This window comes from Triturus cristatus, chromosome 3_1 (genome assembly GCF_964204655.1).
Source record: "Triturus cristatus chromosome 3_1, aTriCri1.1, whole genome shotgun sequence".
Classification (NCBI taxonomy): domain Eukaryota; kingdom Metazoa; phylum Chordata; class Amphibia; order Caudata; family Salamandridae; genus Triturus; species Triturus cristatus.
In genome coordinates, this window is record NC_140583.1 from 1,172,515,858 (window position 1) to 1,172,540,531 (window position 24,674).

General features: G+C 46.9%; 2 protein-coding genes across 4 annotated transcripts in view; one reads left to right on the top strand and one right to left on the bottom strand.

Annotated features, from left to right (window-relative positions):
* Window positions 1-24,674, bottom strand: part of ROBO3 (roundabout guidance receptor 3) — a 1,168,980-nt gene that overhangs the window by 769,026 nt on the left and 375,280 nt on the right. Inside the window, exon 4 of the mRNA XM_085646102.1 lies at window positions 15,744-15,864. Within this exon, the coding sequence (XP_085502228.1) occupies window positions 15,744-15,864 (121 nt within the window). The remainder of the gene's footprint in view (window positions 1-15,743; window positions 15,865-24,674) is intronic.
* The window catches only part of LOC146861725 (uncharacterized), a 422,385-nt gene that overhangs the window by 201,381 nt on the left and 196,330 nt on the right, over window positions 1-24,674 (top strand). The window lies entirely within an intron of this gene.

Sequence of the window (24,674 nt, forward strand, 5' to 3'; positions counted from 1 at the left end):
GTGATATGTGTGCAAACACGCCCTGTGGCGCGTATTCTAAGTGTCTTTTAGCATAGCACTGGCTCTAGGACTGGTTAGTCAGTTACCACCAGTACCATCTGAAAAAGTTGAGGGTACAGGATGATTTTGCAACTAAGACTCTTTCTGCTCCTCTGTTTGTTCTTTCTACACGTCTTCCTTCTTCCTGCACTTTTCTTCGTCTTTGAGGACTTCTGTTGCTTCTTTCTGCATTTCTTTTTCTTCTTTCTGTGTGTTTTTTCTTCTTTCTTCACATGTCCTACCTCTGTAGGCATAGTTAGAAACTAGCATTTAAAAAACCATTGAAATTCACTGAAAAAACCATAGGTGTCAGTTACGTTAAAGTTAGAAATTAGCATTTAAAAAACCTTTAAAATTCACTTTAAAAACCATAGGTTTCAGGCACGTTATAGTTAGGAATTAGCATTTAAAAAACCATAGAAATTCACAGAAAAAAACAGGTTTCAGGGGTGTTATAGTTAGCTGGACATTTCACTCGTACAAAACCCTAGAAATTCCCCCGTTATAGTTCGTTCAGCTAACTATAACTCGCGGCCCGAAATGCACTGATGATGACGTCAGATATTACATCAGTCATGACAAGGTCAGTGACATCACTCATGACATCACTGATGACATCTCAAATGACATCACTGATGACATCATCATCCAGTGAATGTGTGTCTTTCTGAAAATTTTATATTTTTTATATATGTATATCTGAAGGTCGATGGAAGAATAAATGGGTAAATAAGTTTCTAAATGGAAGGTTTTTTCTGTAAAATTGTTTGCATAACTGACTGTTTAAGTGTATCTTAGTGAATGCATGGGTTAGCGAGCAATGTTTAAATATGTAAATATCTGTATCAGTCTTTTGTACGAGTGAAATGTCTAGCTAACTATAACACCCCTGAAACCTATGTTTTTTTCTGTGAATTTCTAAGGTTTTTTAAATACTAATTCCCAACTATAACGTGCCTGAAACCTATGGTTTTTTAAGTGAATATATATATATATATATATATATATATATATATATATATATAACGTGGATTCTGTTCCTGCTGCAGTTTTTCTTCTGCCAACAAAACGGGTACAGACCACGGTATGCGTGCACAAATTAGTTTATTCTCTGACAGCCATATATATTTATACACCTCCTCGGGCTTGAAAAAAAATGGCTTCAATTTATAGGAGGGGGGTGCCTCGCGGGCCCCCCAAGTCTGGGGACCGCCACCTCACCGGAGCTTCTGCCCCTCCAAACTGCCCTAGGGTCCCCCACCTCCCTGGGGCACTAATTATCCTAATGCGGGGGTCCGTTGTGGACCCCCTGCCCCGGGGACTACCACCTCCCCGGGGCTATGTAAATGATGGGAGGGGGGCCGTGGCCCCCCTCCTGGAGCCCTAGATGGCCCTGCGGAACGCAAACCCCCATAGCTGGCTCCAGGTATGTCCCGGAGTGCCAACCCCCGGGACATTGTAGTTTGCAATGACAGGGCAGGAGCCTGGCTCCCGTCCTGTCATTGCAAACACTGCTTTGTCTTCATGGAAGCGAGAGCAGGAAACCTGCTGTCTCTTCCACTAAGCAAAGCCGATTGCTTTTGGACAAGGGGAGCTACATGTCAGCAGATCCCCTTCTCCAAAAGCAATGCCGGCTCCAACAGGAGGCAGGAGGCAGGGAGCCGGCAGGGACCATTGGGGCATTGGGGCTCCCCCAGCGGTCCCCAACGTTGAGGCCAGGCCCCAGGGGATGGAGTCCCTGGGACCAGAAGTGGTCCGCGAGGGGGACTATGCGGCCCCTCTCCCGTATTAATAATTTACATTTTTTTTTTAAACCAGGCCATACGGGGGAATGGTGTTCCCGGGACCGAAATCGGCCTAGGGATGGGGTCCCCACGGCTAGAAAATATTAAGAGAAGGGGGGCCCACATGCCCCTTTTTACACCTGTGGCGCTTACTGGAGATACCTGGTGGGCTAGTTGGACTCCAGGGACCCTCTGGAGTCAAGGGTAATTAATCCCCCAATTTACAACGCACAGTGGTGCAGGGAGGGGGCGGGGCCTGATATGACAAGTGTGCAAACACACCGCCTGGTACGTTGTAAATTGGGGGATTAAGTCTGATTGAATCCTGAGAGTCCTTGGGGGCCAACTAGCCCACCAGGTACCTCCAGTACTTCCAGGAGGTAATAGGAGGGTTTTTATTTATTTAAAAAGTTTTATATAGCGCTAGCTTGACCCGTGGGTATCAGAGCGCTTTACATACACACACAGTAAAGACAGAAGAACATTGCATTACATAGTAGGAAGGTGGTAAGGAAGCAAAACAGATAAAAATACAACATGTAAAATAGGTAAACAGTGCAGGGAAGGGAGAGAAAACAAACGAATGTGGCTAGCACAGTCCGGTCACCAACTATCCTTGAATGTCAAGAGAGAGAGGAGTCAACTCGGATATTGAAGTTTAGGTACGTTGACATTGGACGGGTAAGTATTTGTTGAGGAGATGGAGTTTCGGGTCCCTTTTGAAACAGGAGAAGGAGGGGTTGCATCTGAGGACTCTAGGGAGAGCGTTCCACATCCAGGGAGCGTTGCCAGAAAATGATCGGTACTGAGTGGTTTTCTTTTTCAGTTTCAGAGGGATAAGAAGGAGTGAGTTGGAGCTTCTCAGAGTTCTGGATTTTACTGCTTTTACCAGTTTGTTGTTTAGGTAGTTGGGGGACGGAGCGTGAAGGGTTTTGTGTGTGATGCAGGCCAGCTTGTAAATACACCTCCTTTCCATGGGAAGCCAGTAGAGGGAGTTGAGAGCTTGTGATGTCTTCAAATCTTTTTACCCCAGATATGAGTCGAGCGGCCATTTTCAGCACTGCCCTTTATTTTAATTTTATTTATTTTAAAAGTTTTATATAGCGCTGGCTAGACCCAGAGGTATCAGAGCGCTTTCCATGATTAGGATAGTAGAAGGCAAACATGGTATAAAAGCATATAAAAGGTAATGAAACAAAAATGTGAAATATACAAAGTAAAAACAACATGTACAGTACACAAATCAAAATAGATCAACAGGGGCTGGAGCTATACATTTCAAGTAAATTAGGTAGATGGTGTACAGGAAAAGGACATATATCACTGAACAAATATAGTATGGTGATAAGAGATCAGGTGTAGGACACAGGTTAGGATCCCCAATAATAATTAAGGAGATGGGTTTTGAGGTCTTTTTTTAAACTGGATTAGGAGGGATTACAGCGCAGGTGTTTTGGGAGGGTATTCCAGGTAACAGAGGCATTGCCAGAGAAGGAGCGAGATTGTGTGGCTTTCTTTTTATGCAGAGGTGGGATTAGGAGGAGGGTGTTGGTGCTTCTCAGAGGTCAAGTGGTGCCCGCAATGAGGAGTTTCTTTGAGAGGTACTGCGGAGTGTTTTGATGGAGGACTTTATGAGTAATGCAGGCAGTTTTGTAGGCAGATCTGCCTTCGATAGGGAGTCATTTAAGAGATTTGAGAGCCGGGGATATATGATCGAAGCGTTTGCAGTCCGTGATGAGCCTGGCTGCAAGGTTGAGCACAGCTTTGAATGGAGAGAGGTGGACCTTGGGGATTCCGTTGAGGATGGCATTAACATAATCAATATGTTAAAAAACAAGTGACTGAACTACAAGTTTAAAATCATCGGTGGGTATAAATGGTTTGATTTTCTTGAGGTGACGGAGAGTGAAGAGGGCTCCTTTGGCAGAGTTTTTGATGTGAACGTTAAGGGTTAGGGTGTGGTAGATAGAAATGCCAAGAGATTTGACGGAGTTGGACAGGGTGAGTGAGCAGTTGAGTGCATTAAGGTCAGAAATCCAAGATTGAACGGGGAGAGGGTTATTTTTAGGGCAGAAGAGAATGATTTCGGTCTTATTAGGGTTACGTTTGAGATGACGGGAATGGAACCAGGTTTGGATCTTGGTGAGGGTGTTGTTCAGGTGTAAGGTGTCAGCATGAGTTTTAATCTTGTAATAGATTTGGGTGTCATCGACGTAGAGGTGATAGTTGATGCCTGCTAGTTTAAGAATGAGGGTGAGGGGTTCCATAAAAGGTTAAAGAGGGAGGGAGAGAGAATAGATCCTTGGGGGACTCGACGGGAGTGGGGTTAGAGAGACAATTTTGAATTTTGATTTGCTGAGTTCGGTGTTGTAGGTAAGAGATGACCGATTTGTAGTCAGTATCATTAAGGCCGAAACGGGTCCTAAGCACATTAAGTAGGGCTGCATGGTTGACTGTATCGAACGCTGCGGAGAGATCAAGAAGGATAAGAAGGCAGGTCTCGCCAATATCAAGTGATTGGTGGATGTCATTTATGACATTGAGCATTGCCGTTTCGGGGCTGCAGCCTTTCCTGAAGCCAGATTGAAAGGGGTCGAGTAGTTTGAAGTTTTCGATGTGTTTGTCTAGTTGTAGTAGGACACATTTTTAAAGGACCTTTGAGAGAAGGGGGAGGTTAGTGATGGGGCGGAGATTGTTTAGGTCATTGGGGTCAGCATTGAGGTTTTTGATTATGGGCGAGATTTGTCCAAGTTGAAGGGAGGTGGGGACACAGCCCGTGGAGAGAGAGGTGTTGATGATTGTGGTCCAGAATGGGGTGATGATGTGCTTAAGGGCATGGACAAGGTTAGAGGGTACGGGGTCTTTTGTGTGGGAGGACGGTTTAAGATTGCCAATTATTTTAAGGACTTCAAGCTCACTCACGGGGAGGAAGTTGAGCAAGAGGCAAAGAGGTTCTTTGGTTGTGAGTTAGAGGAGTTGGTTACCGGAGATGTGGTAGGTGAGAGGTCATGGGAGTGGTTGGGGGTAGGGAAATGGGTGGGTGAGGGGAATCGCTAGGGAGCGGTAGAATAGTGGGTGGAGGAGAGAAGGGGTCAGCTGGACGGGGGGATGTGGAGTAGGCATTAGAGGGGAGGACAAGTTTGCATTGGGAGTTGGAGAGGAGTTGTGTGGGAAGGAAGGATTGATCAATTTTGGCTATTTTTTCCAAGAAGAAGTGGGGAATTTCTTCACATCTGGCTGAGGAGGCTGTCATATTTGGAGGTGCGGGGAAAGTTTGGTTTCGAATGATTTTGAAGAGTTCCCTGGGTCTGTTTTTGGCACGATCAAGAGTGCGAAAGAAGGATGCCTTTTCCTTGAGGATGTGTTTTTTGTATGTGGATCTAGCACGTCTGAGAAGTGCAAGATGGGAGGGTGAGGGATGTTGTCTCCAGGTTCTTTCCGACAGTCTTTCATTGTTAATCTTGGTATTAAACCAAGAGTTTGAGGGGGTGTTTCTTTGGTTTTTGAGTTTAGGCGGGGTCAGTTGGTCAACAATTCTGGTGACAGTATTGGGAAAGAGTTCAGTGAGCTTATTCGCATTTTGTGAGGGGGGAATGAGAAGAAGTTGAGCTTGGAGTTTATATTCAAGAACACCTGGGGGGATACATTTTAGATTTCTGATCAATTTCTTAGGTCTGTTAATTTTAGAGGCGGAGAGGTTTGCAGAGGTAACAATGGTGAACAGTATAAGGTAGCCCCTTAGTGGGGCTAGGTGAGCTTTTGCAGTCCCTGTTAGGATGGCGTTCCCGTAGTCGATTTTAGAGAGAACTAGGGATTGAACTATTGTCTTGAGGTCATCATGGGGAAGAAAAGGTTTCAATTTCTTGAGGTGTTTTAGTGAGAAAAGAGCATCTTTTGCAGAGTTTTTGATGTTGGCCTCCATTGATAAGTTCTTGTCGAGTGTAATGCATAGAGACTTAACTGAGTCGGATAGGACGAGGGGGTAGTTTACGGCATCCAGATTCTTGAGCCACTCTTAGATTGGACGGTGGTTACTTTTTGGAGAGAATAGAATTAATTCTATTTTATCTGGGTTGAGCTTTAAGTGGTTAGCGTTGAACCAAGTTTGGATCTCGGTCAGAGTGACATTGAGGTGTCGGATGTCGCTGGGTGATTTGATTTTGTAAGAGATTTGGGTGTCATCTGCATAAAGGTGGTAATTCACTCCTGCTTTTTTCAAGATGATTGTGAGGGGCTCCATGAAGAGTTGAAGAGGGAAGGGGAGAGGATTGAGCCCTGCGGGACCCCAAGTGTGACTTTTGTTGGCTTCGAGAGACAGGAGATGATTTTATTTTGTTGCGAGCGGTGCTGAAGGAAAGAGATGAACCATTTTAGTACTGTGCCATTAATGCCCGAGAGCTTCCTCAAAGTCTCCAATAGAGCTGGATGATTTACTGTGTCGAATTCCGCAGATAGATGAATAAGGATGAGTAGGCAGGCATCACCTTCATCTAAAGCCCTGTGAATATCGTCAGAGATGTTGAGCATAGCTGTTTCATTGCTACAGCCTTTCCTGAATCCTGATTGAAAGGTGTCGAGGAGGTTGAACTCATCAATGTGTTTGTTGAGTTGGTGGAGCCAGGTCGGAGGTTGTTGAGATCGTTAGGGTCGGCCCCTGGTTTCTTGAGTATGGGTGTGATTTGTCCTGGTTGAAGTGAGTCTGAGACACAGCCTGAAATGAGAGAGAAGTTCATGATTTTTTTTCCAGAAAGGGGAAATGGTGTGGTTGAGCTCTTTTATAATTGTGGATGGGAGGGGGTCCACAGTGAGGGAAGAAGGTTTTAGGCTTGCAATTATACCGAAGACCCCGTCTTCCGACATTAGCTCGAAGTCGGACCAATTAGCATTGTTTTTTAGCTGGAGGCAGACCTGATTGCCCTTGGTAAGAACTCTTTCTGATTGGCCAAGGGTGATTAAAGGGGGGCAGGTTAAGAGGGAAGGAGGATTTGAGGTTTGGACGAAGGATTGATCAATTTTTTAGACTTTATTAGAGAAGAAGGTGGCAATTCCTTCACATCGCTCTTTGGTGGCTTTGATTTTGTGAGAAGAAGTGCAGTTTGTTTGGCTTTTGACAATGTTGAAGAGTTCTCTCAGTCTGTTTTTCATCAGATATAGTTGGCTGCGGAAGAAAGACGCCTTTTCTCTAAAAATGTGTTTTTTGTACGCCAGCGGAGCAGATCTAAGTTGCGCTAGGTGCAAGGTCGAAGGGTTTAGTCTCCAAGACCTTTCCGTTTGTCTGTGTTGACGCTTTTCGTTATTAAGATCCACGTTGAACCAGGGTTTAGATTTGGTTCGCCTCATTTGTTTGAGTTTGAGTGGAGCTACTTGGTCTAAAACCGCTGTCATTGTTGAATTAAAGTGTGTAGTGAGGTCATCGGCCGTCCAGGTGGAGAGTTGGAGTTGTAGATGGGCATGAATCCTGGATTTAAGTTCGGTTAAAGGAACTTCTTTGATGTTTCTGGTTCAGTGCTTAGGTTTGTCATTACGAATAGGTTGAAAACTTGAACAGAATGAGGTGGTGGTCGGACCAGTCAATGGGAGAAATCGCTCTCAGAGAGACCAGTTCATTTTTGGTAATGATCGCATACTGCGTTGCACCTTTGATGTAAGTTGGTTCATTGCAGAGTTGTTTAAGGTTGTATATTTCAAGTAGGTTGGATAGGTTCTGGACAGTGGAGTCTTCTGGGTCATTCCAGTGGATAGTGAGGTCACCCAGGAACACGTCTTTTGTGTCTGTCAGGGAGAAACGTGTTATTTGGTCTGTTAGTTCTTCAGTGAAGAGGGAACGCTCTCCAGGAGGATGGTAGAAGTGTGGCTCAATGGTTAGAGCGGCAGACCCTGATGCAGAGGTCTGGCCCGGACCAGGGTTCAATTCCCGCCTTGGCGGGTCTTGGGCTCAATTTCCCCGGACCCGATAATTCTCGCCTCGGTGCCTATTCTAATCATGGGTCCCACTCTGCAACTCTGGGCAATAGCTTTCTTAATCTCCACAATGGCCCCAAAAGCGCTAGGATGCCTGGCTTCACCTTGGGGGTGCCCAGGAGTGGGCACTTCACAGGGAAAGGCCAGGAAGGGTTCCACAGTGGTATGTGCACAGCGCCTGAGAGACCCTTTCGGGGGTGTGCGGAGCGCTATATAAATGCACTACATTTACATGGTGTGAAATTTGATGGGTGAGGTGCCCTTGGCAGTGAGTTTGACACCCAGGTATTCAAACAATAGGTATTCTGCAGGTTTAAGTTTGGTAATCTGTATTCAAGCTTTGTGAATGATGGCTAGTCCCCCACCAATTTTGATCGGCCTGTCTTGTCTGATGATGTTGTACCCTGGAGGGATGAGAATGTCAAGAATGGGGGTGGAGTGGACATTGAGCCAGGATTCTGTGAGGAAAGCGACGTCTATTTATTCAGCGAGTAGAGCTTCAGCAATGTCTGTGGCGTGTTATACTGCTGATCTGCAGTTTAGGAGCATGCAAGAGAGAGGGCGGGGAGCCTCGATGATGGGGGAGCTGAGTGAGTAGAGGTGTATTGAGCAGGAGGTCTAGGTGAGTGGACAGTTTTAGGGATTCTGTTAGTGCCAACAATAACAGAGATGGTGAAAGGGGCAGTATTCTGGCTCAAAGCGAGGTAAGAGTTGTTGATCTCATCAGGTTTCGGTACCGAAAAGGGGTGGCGATCCCGGTTGGGTCGAAGTGCCTGACTCGCCGACGGAATGGAGGATCGAGGAGTGCTCTGTGGGGCCATGGGAGAGGTATTGAGGGGGTAGGAGCAAATCTACCCGGGGAGAGGGAGCACGGTGGCTTGATCCTGTTGAGAAGGTCTTGTTGTAAGGATAGGAAATCAGCAGCAAGGGAGTTAATTTTCCGATCTATTCTGTTCAGTTGCTGTGTTATTGAGCTGAAAAGCTTAATGTTTTTGGCAGGAGCCGAGAATGACTTGGGTCTGTGGAGGGAGATAGAACAGGCGTCTGAGATTGGACGGAATCAGTAGGATTAGGAGAGGGGATAGGTTGGACGCGGAGAGCCGGGTTAGTAATGCTCCCATTCAAGGTGTTCGTAGGAGGAGTAGTGGGTCTAATGCTTCCACTCAAGGTGTTCAGAGGAGGAGGAGGGAGTCTAATGTCCAAGGGAGGAGGGAGAGAAATTTTAGGTAGGAAAGAGTTCTGGGGAATGTCAGTGAGATTAGCAGTGGAGACAGGTTGCGTATGTGGATCTGGGACGGCGGAAGGGGAGTGGGCAGTGATAATAGGGAGGAAAGTGTCCGCTGGATTGGTGATGACGTTGGACATGGGGATGCCACGGGGATTGTCAGTGAGATTAGCGGTGGAGACAGGTTGTGCATATGGATGTGGGACAGCGGAAGGGGAGTGGGCAGTGGTAGTAGGGGGGTGAGTGTCTGCTGGATTGGAGATGACGTTGGACATGGGGGTAGTAAGGGCTGGGGGAAAAGGGTCTGTGTTGGAGGAAGGGGTAGTTTGTGAGAGAGGGTTCAGATTATTGGGGATTGAGAGTGGAGTGCCTGTGGTGATTCCAGTCACGGGAGGGCTGTGGTTAGTGTCTGAGCTGTCTAGATCAAGATCAGCCTTGTGGTGTTTGTTAATTGTGAGTTTGCTGTTCCTGGTGTGATCAGTTGATGTAATAATGGCGGGTGTTAAGCGACGGAGAGTAATGATAGGGGTAGTGTGATTGTAGTGAGTGATGGTGGTTGTCCATGAGTTGAAGAGTGGGTCTTCAGGGCCGTGAGATTGGATCGGTTCCACGTTACTAGAGAGGGTGGAGGGGGATAGGGGAGATAGGGTTTGATAGCTCAGTTGAGTTAACGAGGAGAGTGGTGTGGGGAAGTGGCGGTCAAACATGGTGAGGTGGGGGTCGGTGGCCTGTATGAGAATGGTTCCAGTTCTGTAAATGGAAATGGTGAGTTAGTTGGACAACTAGCCCTCCTGTTACCTCCAGTAAGTCACACTCAGTGGGATTGCTAAAAGGTCTTTGGAGGTCATGCTCACCTTTTTCCACCACTCTGCAAATGTGCCTCCTGGCACAGTACTGGTTGGGGGATGAAGTCCACTTTACTCCTGAGGGACTTTAGCGGCCAAGTAGCCCTCCTGGTACCACCTGTAAGTCCAACGCAGCGGAATTCCTGAGTCCTGGTCGGAGGCCTAAGCCCCTTTTTGCACCACTCTGCAAACGTGACTACTATCTTCTAGTTAGAAATTAGCATTTTAAAACCTTTGAAATTCAATTAAAACACATAGGTTTCAGGGACGTTATAGTTAGTAATTAGCATTAAAAAACCTTAGAAATTCACAAAAAAACATAGGTTTCAGGGACGTTATAGTTATAAATTAGAATTTAAAAAACCTTGGAAATTCACTGAAAAAAACACAGGTTTCTGGGACATCATAGTTAGCTTGACATTTCACTTGTACAAAACCAGAGAAATTCAGCCTTTATAGTTAGTTGAGCTAACTATAACTTGCGCCCCCGCAATGCACTGCTGATGATGTCACATATTACATCACTCATGACATGGTCAGTGACATCACTGATGACATCTCAAATGACATCACTGATGACATCACTGAGGGCATCATCCACTTAATATCTGATGCACCTCATCACACCCTAATATAACCTTTCATACACCTACTCTAGAATACAGATTAGCATTCTCGAAACCATAGACACACCAATACCAGTTAGTACATACCCAATGACAGATTCATAGGTCTATACACACATTCAATCACCCATACAGTCACTCATACACGCAGTCACTGATATATGAACTCATACACCTATACAAATATTCGAACACCACCACTCACCCATAGAGTTACTCACACACCTATTCAGTCACCCAAATAATCAGACTGCGATTTACTCACCTATACAGTTATACACACACCACATCACTTATTCATACAGATACTAAAACATACTTACTCTCTTCTACAATCACTGACACAAGCACACACTCATCCATACAGCCACTCTCACAATCACTCACCCTCACATATAGTCACTTATATACTCTAACACTTACATATACTGCCTTTCACATATGTAGTTACTCACACATGTACCACTGAGATATCCATTCACTCACCAACACAGCCAGACACATACTCACCCACTCATACAACCCCTCACAGATATACTCATGAACCCATACACCCAGTGAATCACCCACTCACACATCCATGCAGGGAGTCACACACCCCAAACCCACCCACACAGAGACTCAGGCACCCATACGGGTACTCAGACAACCAATCATTAACCCATATAGACAGTCATGTAGGTACTCACCAACCCATGCAGCCACTTACACACCAACTGATAGACTGATACAGACATTCACACAGATTAGTCTCTAACCCATGCATTCACTAAGACATGTTTAATCACTCACTTATACAGTCAGTTACTCACCTACTAAATCATCCATTCAGACACTCATACACCCACTCATTCTTCAATACACCTTGGCGTATATATATATATTTATATAAAACATACTTGAACTATTCAGAAACACAGTGTCACTGGATGATGTCATCAGTGATGTCAGTGCAGACCCCTGCCCCACCACATTTTCAACAGAACCGCCAACACCATCGCACCCATGCTCTGCCACACCATTAACCGCTCTCTGGCAACCGCCTCGTTCCCTGACTGGAAACATGCTGAGATCAACCCCATCCTGAAGAAACCCTCGGCGAACCCCACCGACCTCAAACTACAGACCCATCTCCCTACTCCTGTTCCCAGAGAAAGTCATCATGAAAGCCATCAACAGCCAACTCGCCACATTCATCGAAGAGCACAACATCCTCGACTCCTCCCAATCTGGCTTCAGAAAAAAACAGTACGGAAACCGCCCTCCTCGCCGCAACAGATGACATCCGTACCTTACTGGACAAAGGAGAAACAGCAGCCCTCATCCTCCTCGACCTCTCAGCGGCGTTCGACACAGTCTCTCACCGCACCTTAATATGCAGACTCCATGACGCAGGGATCCCAAGACAAGGCCCTCGACTGGATCCACTCCTTCCTCTATGGCAGAACACAGCGGGTCAGACTCCCCCCTTTCCTCTCGGACCCTGCACCTACCACTTGCGGAGTCCCCCAGGGGTCCTCCCTCAGCCCTACGCTCTTCAACGTCTACATGGCTCCGCTCGCCCCCATCGTCAGAACCTACGGACTCAACATTGTGTCATACGCAGACGACACCCAACTCATCCTCTCCCTATCCAACGAACCCAACACCGCCAGACACAACTTTTCGAGAAGGCCTGGAAGCCATCGCCAAATGGATGAAAAACAGCTGCCTACAACTAAACACCAATAAAACGGAAGTACTCATCATGGGCCCAAACCCAGATGCCTGGAACGACACCTGGTGGCCCCCCGCCCTCGGAAGCCCGCTCACCCCCACGGACCACGCACGCAACCTGGGAATCATCCTGGACTCAGAGCTCAAAATGGACCGCTAGATCAACTCCGTCTCGTCCTCCTGCTTCCACACCCTCTGCCTCCTATGTAAGACCTTCAAATGGATCCCTTGAACACAGAAAGACCGTCACACACGCCCTGGTCACCAGCAGGCATGACTACGGCAGCGCACTCTATGCCGGAATAAAAAAAACCTCACCCGCAAGCTGCAGAACATCCAAAACGCCATCGCAAGACTGATTCTCAACCTGCCAAGACACTGCCACATCTCCCAGCACCTGCGCACACTCCACTGGCTCCCCATCGAAGCTAGAGTTACCTTCAAGCTGCTAACCCATGCTCACAAGGCCCTCCACGACACTGGAACAGCATACCTGAATAGCCGACTCAAATTCCACTCACCCCAAAGAACCCTACGATCAGCCCAGCTCTCCTACGCCGTGGTCCCACGCACCAGAAAGACCAGATCGGGAGGCCGATCCTTCTCCTTCCACGCGGCCAGAGCCTGGAGCGACCTTCCGCTCCACCTCTGACAGATAACATCGCTCCCCATCTTGGCAAGAAACCTCAAAACCTGGCTCTTTGACAGACCCCCCCTCCATGATGGACTGGAACCTGCAACCCCGCCCACAACCCACAGTGCTTTGAGACCCTTAAGGGTGAGTAGTCACGCTTAACAAACACCTGATTTGATTTGATTTTGATTTGAGATGTCATCAGTGCTGTGATCAGTTATGTCACTGACCATGTCATGAGTGATGTAATATGTGAAGTCATCAGCAGAGCATTGGCGGGGGCACGAGTTATAGTTGGCTCAACTAACTATAACGGCTGAATTTCTCTGGTTTTGTACGAGTGAAATGTCCAACTAACTATAACGACCCTGAGGGTAAGGAGGCGGTTTCGAGAGAAACTTTCCATCAGTGCATGTCGGAAACAGCAGAGTGGCTTCGCCTTAACTCACTCCAATTTAATGGGGCAAAGACCGAAGTGCTCCACTGCTCATTGGATCAGCCCTCTCGCACGCTGCCAGAAGGTTTTTGGCCGGCATCCATTTTGGGTACGGTGACAGCGGCGAAGTCGGCCCGTAATTTGGGGATACTGTTTGAGCCTGGTCTGCAACTGGATGCCTCTGTGAATAAGACTATAGCCACATGCATGGGCCTGCTTCAAGCACTACGTAAAATCCTGCTGTTGCTCCCCCCAGAGGCTCGAGCAGAGGTGGTGCGCAGTACTATACTCAGTAGGTTAGACTACTGCAACGCACTACTTCTGGGGGCACCTAAGTCCTTAGTGGGGAGGCTGCAGAGGGTTCAAAATATGGCGGCCAAACTGGCTCTAGCCCGACCTCGCTCCGCGTCATCTTCAGAAGCATTATCTGACCTCCATTGGCTGCCTGTCCAGCAGCGCATTTTCTTTAAAGCTGCCTGTATTGTGTTTAGAGCGCTGCATGGGCTGGGACCGTTGTCACTCCAACATCTTTTCTCGTGGTACCAGGCTGTCAGGCCCTTAAGATCCTCCTCGGCTTTCTTGATCACAGTCCCTAAATTTGTTAGAGTGAGGATGGGTGGTCGTGCTTTTGGTTTTACAGCAGCTAAGCTGTGGAATACCCTCCCTTTGTTGCTAAGGAGTAAGCAGGAAATATTCTCCTTTAAAAAAGAGTTGAAAACCTATCTCTTTCCAAAGTAATGTTGTGTATTAGATCTGATGACTTACTCAAGGTCAAGCGCCAGGATACCCTTGGGGTGGCAGTAGCGCTTAATAAGAACTTAATACATACATACATACATACATACATGTCATGAGTGATGTAATATGTGAAGTCATCAGCAGAGCATTGGCGGGGGCACGAGTTATAGTTGGCTCAACTAACTATAACGGCTGAATTTCTCTGGTTTTGTACGAGTGAAATGTCCAACTAACTATAACGACCCTGAAACCTGTGGTTTTTTCAGTGTATATATATATATATATATATATTATCTAATGGCGGTCGCCAGTAGATAGTTATAGTTAGGACCGTGTATCCATAGGAAATCTGAAAATTCTATTTTGAATAACTTTGACGCCGGTTGACAAATCCTCGCGAAATTTTCAAAACTAATGGGGCGCTCGGCTCAGCTCCTACTCTGAAAGTCTCGGGGTGATTCGTCAAGCAGGGGCTGAGAAAAAAGGGGGGTCCCAAAACGCGTTTTCCCCATGCATTTTCCCATAGGACCTTTAGTCGAAGGTACAGCCCGAACGGCTGAACAGAATTACTTGAAATTTGGCAAAGAGGTAGTCCTCAGGTCAGGCATGGGCCTTTTGCATATATGGTGTCAATCTGTTCAGTAATTCCTGAGAAAATTGCATTTAAAAGTACATAAATATCTATAAGAACATATATACATGCAATCAGGAGTGCACTGTATTGCTATAATCAGGCATTTCATTCAAAGTCATAGTCTCATTTTTACATGAGGAATGAAGACACATTTTGCTCAATACTTACATAAATACTGAGAATACAGCCCTTCTTCAGTTGAAAAGAGGGCAACATGGAACAATGGAAGATGACATGAACAGTCCCAACCCATTTATGGTAAAGAGATGGTGCTTCTGGGTAATTTTGTGTTATTGGATATAAAACCTGTCAGCATATTGAAGACTCATGAAGACCATCAAAAGTCAGACAAAATCCTCTGATGCACGTCAGTCATACAGAATGTTACCAGGCTGCTTGTGTCATGGTCCCAGAGCACTATTATTCAAACATATTTATGAAGTCAAATGCTTCAACTGCATCCAAGGTTCCCGAAATAGGTACCCTACCCGAGAAAGGATCTCCTTTCATTTCTTGCCCGAAGCCGTTGGCTCTGAGGGCAAGCAATTGTTTTGCTCTCCTCAACCCCCCCCAACACCTACAGTGTAGACAGAGCGCAAGGCCTGACTGTTATGAGGCTGATCAAACAACAAATTATAAGCGGTTTCAATAAAGTGAGAAATAACATTGGAAATGCCAGGGCACTATTACTACGCTGACCATCCTAATTTTTCCGCTCTAGCTCTAGTCTTGGTTTAGCAAAAGAATAAACTAAAAATGCTGTTTGGTATGAAAAAACACAACAAAGTGTATAAATGCTAATTTCTGTTCTTGTTTTTCTATTATATCTTATTTTCTTCTTTTCTATTTAAAAAACCTTTGACGGGGAAACGTATCATGTTTAACAAGTAACTTGTTCTTTGGGTTCCTTGAAGTGCTGTAGAAAGAATGTGGGGAGCCTAGACATACTAAGGCTCAAAGATCAATTATTAAAGCACGTACACAGACAAATGTTCATCCCCCTCCATTTTGTCTCAACTTTTTTTTATACCTGTTACCAAGGTAATGCATACAGAGTTAAAGAGAGCACTGTTATTTTTAGTAAATGTTTTCTCAGTGTACGCACCAAACACTACCAACTCTGCTGGTTCGCTGTCTCGTTCTCCCACCATGTTTGTAGCCACGCAGATATACATTCCAGCATCGTTTTTCTTAGTGTGGGACATCATAAGTTTTCCTCCTCTGATCTGAATTGGAAAACCACAAGGAAATTTAACTCACTCTTAAAACAGATACCATCAAAGTATAATACATGTTAGAGCTTGAAGGATATTAGGCAGACCTAACACAATTATCTAAGTATGTATCCCTGGTCATGTATCTTAGTATGCTTAGTCATTATGAGATATGCCATTTTCAACAGTGAATATCTCAAACATAGATATTATCTAGTTCAAAGAAAATAACAAGTGGAAGCTAAAAACATTCTATCAAATTAGAAAATATTTTTTCGATGTTTCATGGATATAAAGGGTGCAATTCAGAAGAAAATATGTAATAGTTTTCCTCTATATGAACTGTGTGGGCCGCCAATGAAGGCAAAGTGGAAAAGCAATATACGAGCAACAAGCAATGCCAGGTTACTTAACGGTAATATTCATTACTTCCACTTCTTATCTTCCTCGTCAAAATCCTTACGTAATGAGCTTACCTCCTTTACGCAGAAACTAACCACCAATCTTGTCTGTCATACCAACCCCAAAATGCCCCCATATCCCTAGTACAAGTGGCTTATTTCCTATGAAGGAATTCCAGAAAAAAAACCAGACAGAAATAAGTGGTACACAGGGAGAGGCGGGTGGGACTCTGGACTGTGACGAGGAAGACATGGACTTGTAGTAATCAATATTACCAGTAAGTAGCCAGTCATTAACTTCTTGTCCATCTTCCTCTCACAGTCCTTTTGTAACAAGTACGTAGTCAAGCTAACACACAACCATCAACCAAAACAGGTGATTTAATGAACACAAGATACAAAAAAGAAACTCTCAATGATTACACTGCAGGAGGACCAACAGAACTCATGACGGCAATACCAAAAGCGGAAGCCACTTCGCCAACCACCTGCAAATGGTAGTGGGGCATGAACGTGGGGAGCTGAGCCCAAGTGCCCGCAAAACAAATGTCCCGAATGGCAGCCCCAATTAAGGCCACCCAGGTGGCAAAGACACCCCTAGTAGACCTCCCAGGAAAAGCCCCCAGAACCGGCTGACCACCCAAGGAATATGAATGGGAAATTAGCAACTTAATCCAATGAGACAAAGTTGAGAGGGACGGCTTGAACCCCCCTCCCCCGCGCCAGCCCATAGGAATCAAACATGGCATCCAACTTGCGGAAGGCTATAGTGCGCTGCAAATAAACGGAAGGTGCACGATGTACAGCCAAAGAATGCAAACAGACCCCATCAGCCGATACAGGGGAGAGATGAAAGGAAGGCAAAAAGGCAAAATAATATCCGCATCCAAATGAAAAGAAGACAACACCTTGAGGAGAAAGGCCGGACTAGGACGAAGTATCACCTTGTCTGGAAAACAACAAAGGAAATGAGGAGAGGACAGCTAGGCCCCAAGCTCCCCCACACGTCTACCTGAGGAAATGGCCACCAGAAAAAAACCTTGGCTTAACGCAACTTAAAGTCTGCAGAATCCAAATGCTCAAAGGGAGCACCCTGCAGAACCAAACGTAAATCCCAAAGAGCCACAGAAGAATGCACCACTGGACGCCGAAGAGAACAACTACACAGCAAACGAACCGCCAGATGGGACACGGGAAAATCATCATTCCCTCGAAAAGCCTGAACCGCAGCCCACTGACTCCGTAGGGTAGAGACAGCCAAACCCAGATGAAAACCATCCTGAAGAAACTCCAAACAGCCGTCGCCCCCTATCCTGACACCAGAATGAAAAATTCCGCCAATGGCAATCATAAGCCTTAAGGGTAGAAGGCCAGCCAAGACTGCTGTACCAATTCAGCAACATCCACAGAACAACCCTGCCCTAAGAGGGACTGCCTTTCATGTGTCAAACCACCAGCCTCAACCTCCGAAGGGTGTCCAGGAGAAGAAGTGGCTGATGCAGGGGAGACAGCTGGAATGGCAACACCCAATGGGGCCTGACCGACAGACGGAGGAGACCCGGGAACCAAGACCTAGATCAAGCTGGTGAAATCAGTAGAACCTCCGCCTGGTCCGGCACCACCTTCCGAATCACCCGAGGGAGAACAGGGATAGGAGAAAACAGTAAAGAAGATCCCGGGCCAGGGAATCGCCTGAGCATCCACTGCCCAAGCCCTCGATGAGGGAACCAGACAAGAAAATTGGGAAAAAAGAGCATTCTTCACTGTGGCGAACAAATCCCGCTATGGGCGAACAAACTGACATTGAATTGTCTGACAGTTTCCCAGATCCAGGCACATTGTCACCAAAGAGAGAAACTTGGGACTCAGAGCATCGGCAGGCCCATTCTCCCACTCCGGAACACAGACTGCCGACAGAGACTGGAGATGGGCCTCGGCCCGAAGACAAATCTTCCGGGACATGAGAAACAATAACAGACATATGCCTCCCTGATGGATCAGATTGTCCGTTTGTACACAAACAGAAATGTCCACCATAAGCGGGTTGAAAAACAAAAAGGCCCGCAAGACAGAAGCCAGCTCCTTCCAATTGGAATACTGCAGAGCATCCAACGGATCCTATCTCTCATGGGCAGCCCCCCCCCCCCCCCCCCGAGTGGCACCCCAGCCTATCCCAGTGGCATCGGTCGTGAGCACCATAATATGAGGAGAAATTAAAAATAAACCATGGCCAAATTAACCAGAACCAACCACCAGGGGAGATCCCTGCAGATCTGGGGGAACACTGGAACCAAAGCCTCGTCCCTCCTAGACAATGGGTCCCAACGTTACAGGAGATGGTGAACAAAGGGATTTAGATGCAATCTCCCCCAAGGGACCAGAGCCATAGTAGAGGAAATCCCTCCATGACTGGGATGACAAATCCAAGCAGAGGCCGAGCGGCGTAGAAGGAAAGAAGGCAGGTGAGAGCGGAGATGAGCACAATGCTCCTCAGACACCACCACTTCTCCCACGTCCATCTTGAAGTGAGCCCTGAAGAAGAGGAGATCCTCTGAAGGCTGAACCTGGGACTTTGTCCAGTTGATCAGGAAGTTGTAATCCTGCAGCAGCCTGGTCCCCTTGTGCACCTCTGTCTGGGCAGTGGAAAAAGAAAAAGAGGCAATCATCCAGTCGTTCAAACAAGGAAAAATGTGGATACCTTCAGAATGCAAAATACCCACCAAAGGAGCCAACAGCTTGGTGAACTCCCTTGGAGCAGAGGCTAACCCGAAGGGCAGGACTCGAAACTGGAAGTGGTTGCCCTGACAGAAAACTGGAGGAACTGCTGCTGAGATGGATGTATTGGAACATGGAAATAAACATTCAGGAGGTCAATGAACGTCAGGAATTCGCCCTTACTCAAGAGCGATGGAATCAGCTGAAGAGAAATCATTTTGAAAGAAACAGGAGGGATAAACTGATTGATCCCTTTCAGGTCCAGGACAGAACTCCCTGGAAGTTTTCTGTACCAAACATAGGAGAGAATAATAGACCTGGAACCTCTCCGCTAGAGGGATAGGAAGAATAGCTCCATTCTAAAGCAGCAGCTGGATCCCCTGAAGAAGAGTAGACAACTTTGCTGGGGACCAAGGAGCAGGAGTCTCGAAGAAATGGCGAGAGGGGGTGTCACTGAATTTTTTCCTGTAACCCTCTGAGACCACTAGGACGGCTCAAGAATGTAATTAGCCCAAATGCCTTGAAACAACTGAAGACATCCCCAACGGGATGGAAACTAGAGTTCCTAGAGTGCCTTGGGAGGGGCCGGAGAGTCCTGGGTCTTGTCAGCAAGAGGGGCGCCCCGGCCCCTGCTTCAAAAAGGGCTGCTGTGGCAGAGCCCTACTGCCAGGGGAAAAAGCTCTTTTGAACCCAGAACCCCTGCCCCTGGACACATGATGAACAGGAGCCACCAGCTTCCTATTCTCAGCCGATTTCTCGATCATCTCCTCCAAACCCATGCCAAAAACCTTAGTAAAAGGCAGTTTCAACAGGACAGCTTTCTGAGCTGCATCGGTCTTCAAAGACCACATCCAAATGTTGCACCAGACAGAAATTGTCACACCAGACACTGCTGCTGCAAAAGAAACAATTAGTGGACGGAATGCTGGACAATGCAAACAGTCACCCACAGTCACAAGGATCTGGGTTAAATCTATTGTTCTTTTCCTCACCACACCACCCCAGTTTGGACGCAGCCATATGCAAATCAGTCTTGACCCTGTTCCTTGTGGGAACAGTCTACCCGATCTGCCAAGCCAGGTCCTCCCTGGACCGGAAACAAGCATCTTGGGACCGGTTTCAGGGGATCACCCTTCATCAGCCAGGCTAGCTTCAATCCAGTGGTGTAGTGAGCGCGGGAAACACGTCTGGGTATACCCTTCCCATTTAGGACGACATATGCAAAAGAAACGGCTGCTGAAGTACAAAGATTGTCAAAGGTGACATCCAAAGTAAACTGCACCGGTTGCTCCATCTTAGCTAACGAAGCTGAAAAATACACCCCCTCTTGAACGTTATTGCCCAGGGAATGAAAGACCTCAAGGAGGGACTATATAACGTAGATAGAATAAGCATTGGCACAAATAGCAAACTTCAAAGCAGCATAGGCCCACATAACAGGCCTCGCCACCTTCTGTTCCACTGCATCTGAAGGCAAAGCATCCTCCAGCACCACAGCCCCTTGAGACAACAATCCAGCCATAATGTTATCGATTTTCACAGAGGACGGAAACTCCTCCCCAAAATTATCCAGGGGATAGCATTTCAACAAAAAAAGAAGGAAAGACTGCTTCTCCACATCCTTACACCTGCAGATTGAGGCATGTAAGGGCAGAAATCTGGCTCTGACTACTGATACTGTCCTCCTCAGCAGGGACTAGAGTGGCCACAGCAAAGCCCAAATCCTCTTACACATGCTGAAGGACTTTGGCCAGGTCAGTGCCCTGCACAAACTCGCCTTTCACATCATCGTCATCTCCCTGAATCATAGGGTCCATCCAAGGCATCTTGGCTGGAGGAGACCTTTTCCGAGCCGAAACACAGCTGCAGCGCTAATGGCTTTGAGGTCAGGGGACACAGGTACCCGTGAGGAAGGCCCAGCCACCATTGGGATATCTTGCAAATTTCTCATTACCCATCAAGGGAAAAATCAAAGATACATCAAGAAGGTGTCACCTCACACCAACACCACAAGGCAGCCTAGTATTATACTGCAGGCGACTGTGAGACACACCAACCAGGAAGAAGAGACGGCCTGGAAAGAAGCCGGTACTGTGCCAAAAGTAAAACTATAAAAGTGGCTGGTCACCCAGGCAACGCGACAACACTGCGCCCCTCATCCAAAACAAGGGACTGGCGGAAGTGTCGGGAAGTCCCAAGCTCAAAACACCCCACGCACCATATAGAAGTCAAGCGAACGCCGAGTATACACCGACTCCAATAAACAAAATGCCGGCCGGGGAGCCCCGCATCCCATAAGCAGCCGCCCCAGCACAGGCAGCATGGAGAAACAGCAAGAAAGGATACCCGCGTCCCAAACACTTAACAAAACAAAAGAAAAATTTACTGTTGATCCCGCGGCCATTACAGGTAGCCCAGCACGCCCTAGACCACCTCCACGATCCCATTTGCCCAGCATACATGTGCAATGAGGAAAATCACGATGAACCAGCTACAGCAAGCCTGAAGTGTAAAAACAAAGAAAAACAATATACACCTGCCTGAAGCCAAGATGGCAATCGGCTTGCAAAAAAAAGAAATAGGAAGTCCTTCGCAGGAAGTGAGGTACTTTTACTAGGGGTGGGGGGGCCATCTTGGAGTGGGAAGGAAAGTCAAGTTTGGTGGTTATGCTCTGCATGAAGGAGAAAAAACTCATTATGTAAGGACTGTGAGAGGAAGACGGACAGGGAGGTAATGGCAAAGTCAGAAGGTTGGAGGTTTGCAAGAGATGCAAAAAAACATAGGAATGGAGGGAGACAAGGGAAATGTGTAAAGATGAGGAGGGAAAAAGAGGAGTTTATGTTAAGGGATCCCCTCCATAAAAATATCAGACGCTATAGAGTGGAAAAAGAAAAAGTGCCACTAAACATCACAGTGGCATTTCACTTAAGAAACTAACCTAGGGGCTCATTAGGATGGCGGGCGGAGGCACATCCGCAGTGCTGGCGGTGGCGGAAAATGTCCTTTTCCGCACTCCAGCGGCGGTCCACGCGCCCACCATATTACGATGGGCAAACATAGTCCATTTCCTATCCGCTGCTGAGTTTCGCAAACTGCCAGAAATTTGCACCCTCCACCGCGGCGGAGGGAGCCAATACAGAGACAGCACCGTGCCGCAAACAGCCCATCACACCGCAGCTGAGAATCCACCCACCCGGAGACGGCGGACGCATGACAGCGGAGAGCGAAACCAGACTCCCGGTCCCCTCCACCTGGTCCTGACCGCAATGGATCCAGCTCTTCACGTCTTTCCACTCTGTACCTCATCCACTACCAGCAAATAATATACCGTCACGGACAACGACGCAGGTAGGCAAATACACAACTCCGCACACAACCACAACACACAACTCCTGTGCTGACATACAGTTCCTGTCCACATTAGACCCAAACATGTCCTACCTGTCAGAGACTCACCCCTCCGCAGCCGGGTCACCCATCTACCGCAAAATCACTGCAATGTCCCGGTCACGTCACCGCAGCGGTGAAGACGCGGGAAAACCTGCGCACAATGTAGTAGGTAGGGCCTGCGCCAGGCATGGGCAGTCCGCTCAGATTCACAGGGGTCACCCTTCCCACACTACACTTCCCACACCCATTTGGGCACATGCTGTGTGCTCCTCCTGTGCCCCTCTGCACAATTAATCTGCCAGGTGTAGTCAGACCTCGCACCTCACACATCAAAGGACAAGGTAGATTGACTGGGAAGGTCGGGGTGAAGAAGAACACCATGCACAGAAGCTCAGGGGCTGGCAACCCTCCTCCTCACACCAACGTTATACTCATGTGAAGCAAACTAAGTATGATTACAAAATGAAGACTCACATTGCATATGAACATCCACTTAACTGTCCACACTGCCTGTCAAGTCACTCAGAAACACCCAACACTGACACCCAGCCACATACTCATAACATAGGTCAGCAGCAATGGAGGACAATAAATGGGCCAGCCAAAAGTGAAGTGGATAGTTCTGGAAAACCATGGAGCAAGCCACATAGCATGTGTACGCCACATAGCATATGTACATCACATGCAAGAGAAGGAACATATCACACCATCCTTAGGCCATCAAATCAGACATGGGTGGCACAGTGAGTGAAATTAAACCAAAGTGACCTCTGTGCAACAACTCGGATACATCAAGGCAAGCCATGCATAGTTAAAGGAATGATAGAAAGTGTCTGAAGTCATACAGCGACCAGCCACACATCTGTGTCAACTTACTTGACATGTGTATATCATAAGCACAACACACATGGCTCATTGTCACACTCCCTGAGTGGTGCATCGATAAATATCAGACTCACACTGAAGGATGCCTGAACCAATCCTGACACAACAACAATAGTCAAACACAAAGCTCACAAACAACATCCACAGAAGTCCAACAAGCCCAGACATGTGCAGCCAAACAGTGGAAAGGCAATGTGACCCTAGACAGAACAGGAGTACACAACATTGTCACTCAGGGCCAATGCACAGACACTATACTGCAACAAAAACAAGAATTTCATCATCAAAAAACAATCATGAACACTAACTGGGATCAATGGGACAAATCAGCTAACACAGTCAGAGACACCACACCACTCATCAAGTGAACATGGTGTCATAGTGCACAATCCTGACAAGTGACAGGTCAAACATAGGAGGCCAAAGCACCATTGTGCACTCGAAACAAGCTCATAAACAAGAATCCACCTTGCAGCATGTGACAGACACACAAGTAATGCACACTACACTTGCAACACACATCTGAATGCATCACACAGCAACAACTACTCACACACGTCATGCAAATAGAACATCACACACACATAGCATCTGTCAGTAGAAAGAGCCAACATAGGCCAAACACTGCATACATACACAACAAAAACACAACAGATGCACATACCAATCCATCACATTGCAAACTCAGCTGCACATCAGGGGGATGCACACCAGGCAAGTACAAGGCAACATACACTGACAGCACTGCATGCACACCAAGCAGTGTGTGCACACCAACCAAACCAGTAGCACACATATGAGTGCCACACCATGAACTCCCACAACATAAATCATCACAGCACACAGAGAATATCACACTCAGGAAGGGAAGCAGTACCTCAGCAAATACATATACAGCTTAGCCTTCACCCACAGATGCACAACCTAGGGAAACCCAGATGCAAACAGCATGACTAGAGGACTGTGCTGTTCAAACATATGCACTGCACATGAGCAACCATGCCTGCAAAATAGTAGAAGAAAATAACACATAACTAATTGTGAAACTGTCCTTAGTGGCACATTGGTCATGTATGCAGATCAGCCTCACACAGCATAGTGTCACACTATGAAGTGGTGGAGAGGCTCACACACAGGCAAGCCATGGGGTGGAAGACATGAGATTGAAGTGGTGTGTACTTCAGTAGTGGATGGGTGAGGAGTGTACAGTACACAAATACATAGAGGAGTTACTCACTATGTGTAGGCATCAGAAGTACATATAGGGGATGGCATGACTCCACATACCATACTGGAGCCAAAAATGGGTTAAGTAACAGCAATGCATGAGCAAACTCACAAATTATGTCAGTGTGGCTGAGCAGGTCTACACAGTGAGCACAAACAGTAACAAGACACATGGCTGATCAACAAAACACAACACATACTTGG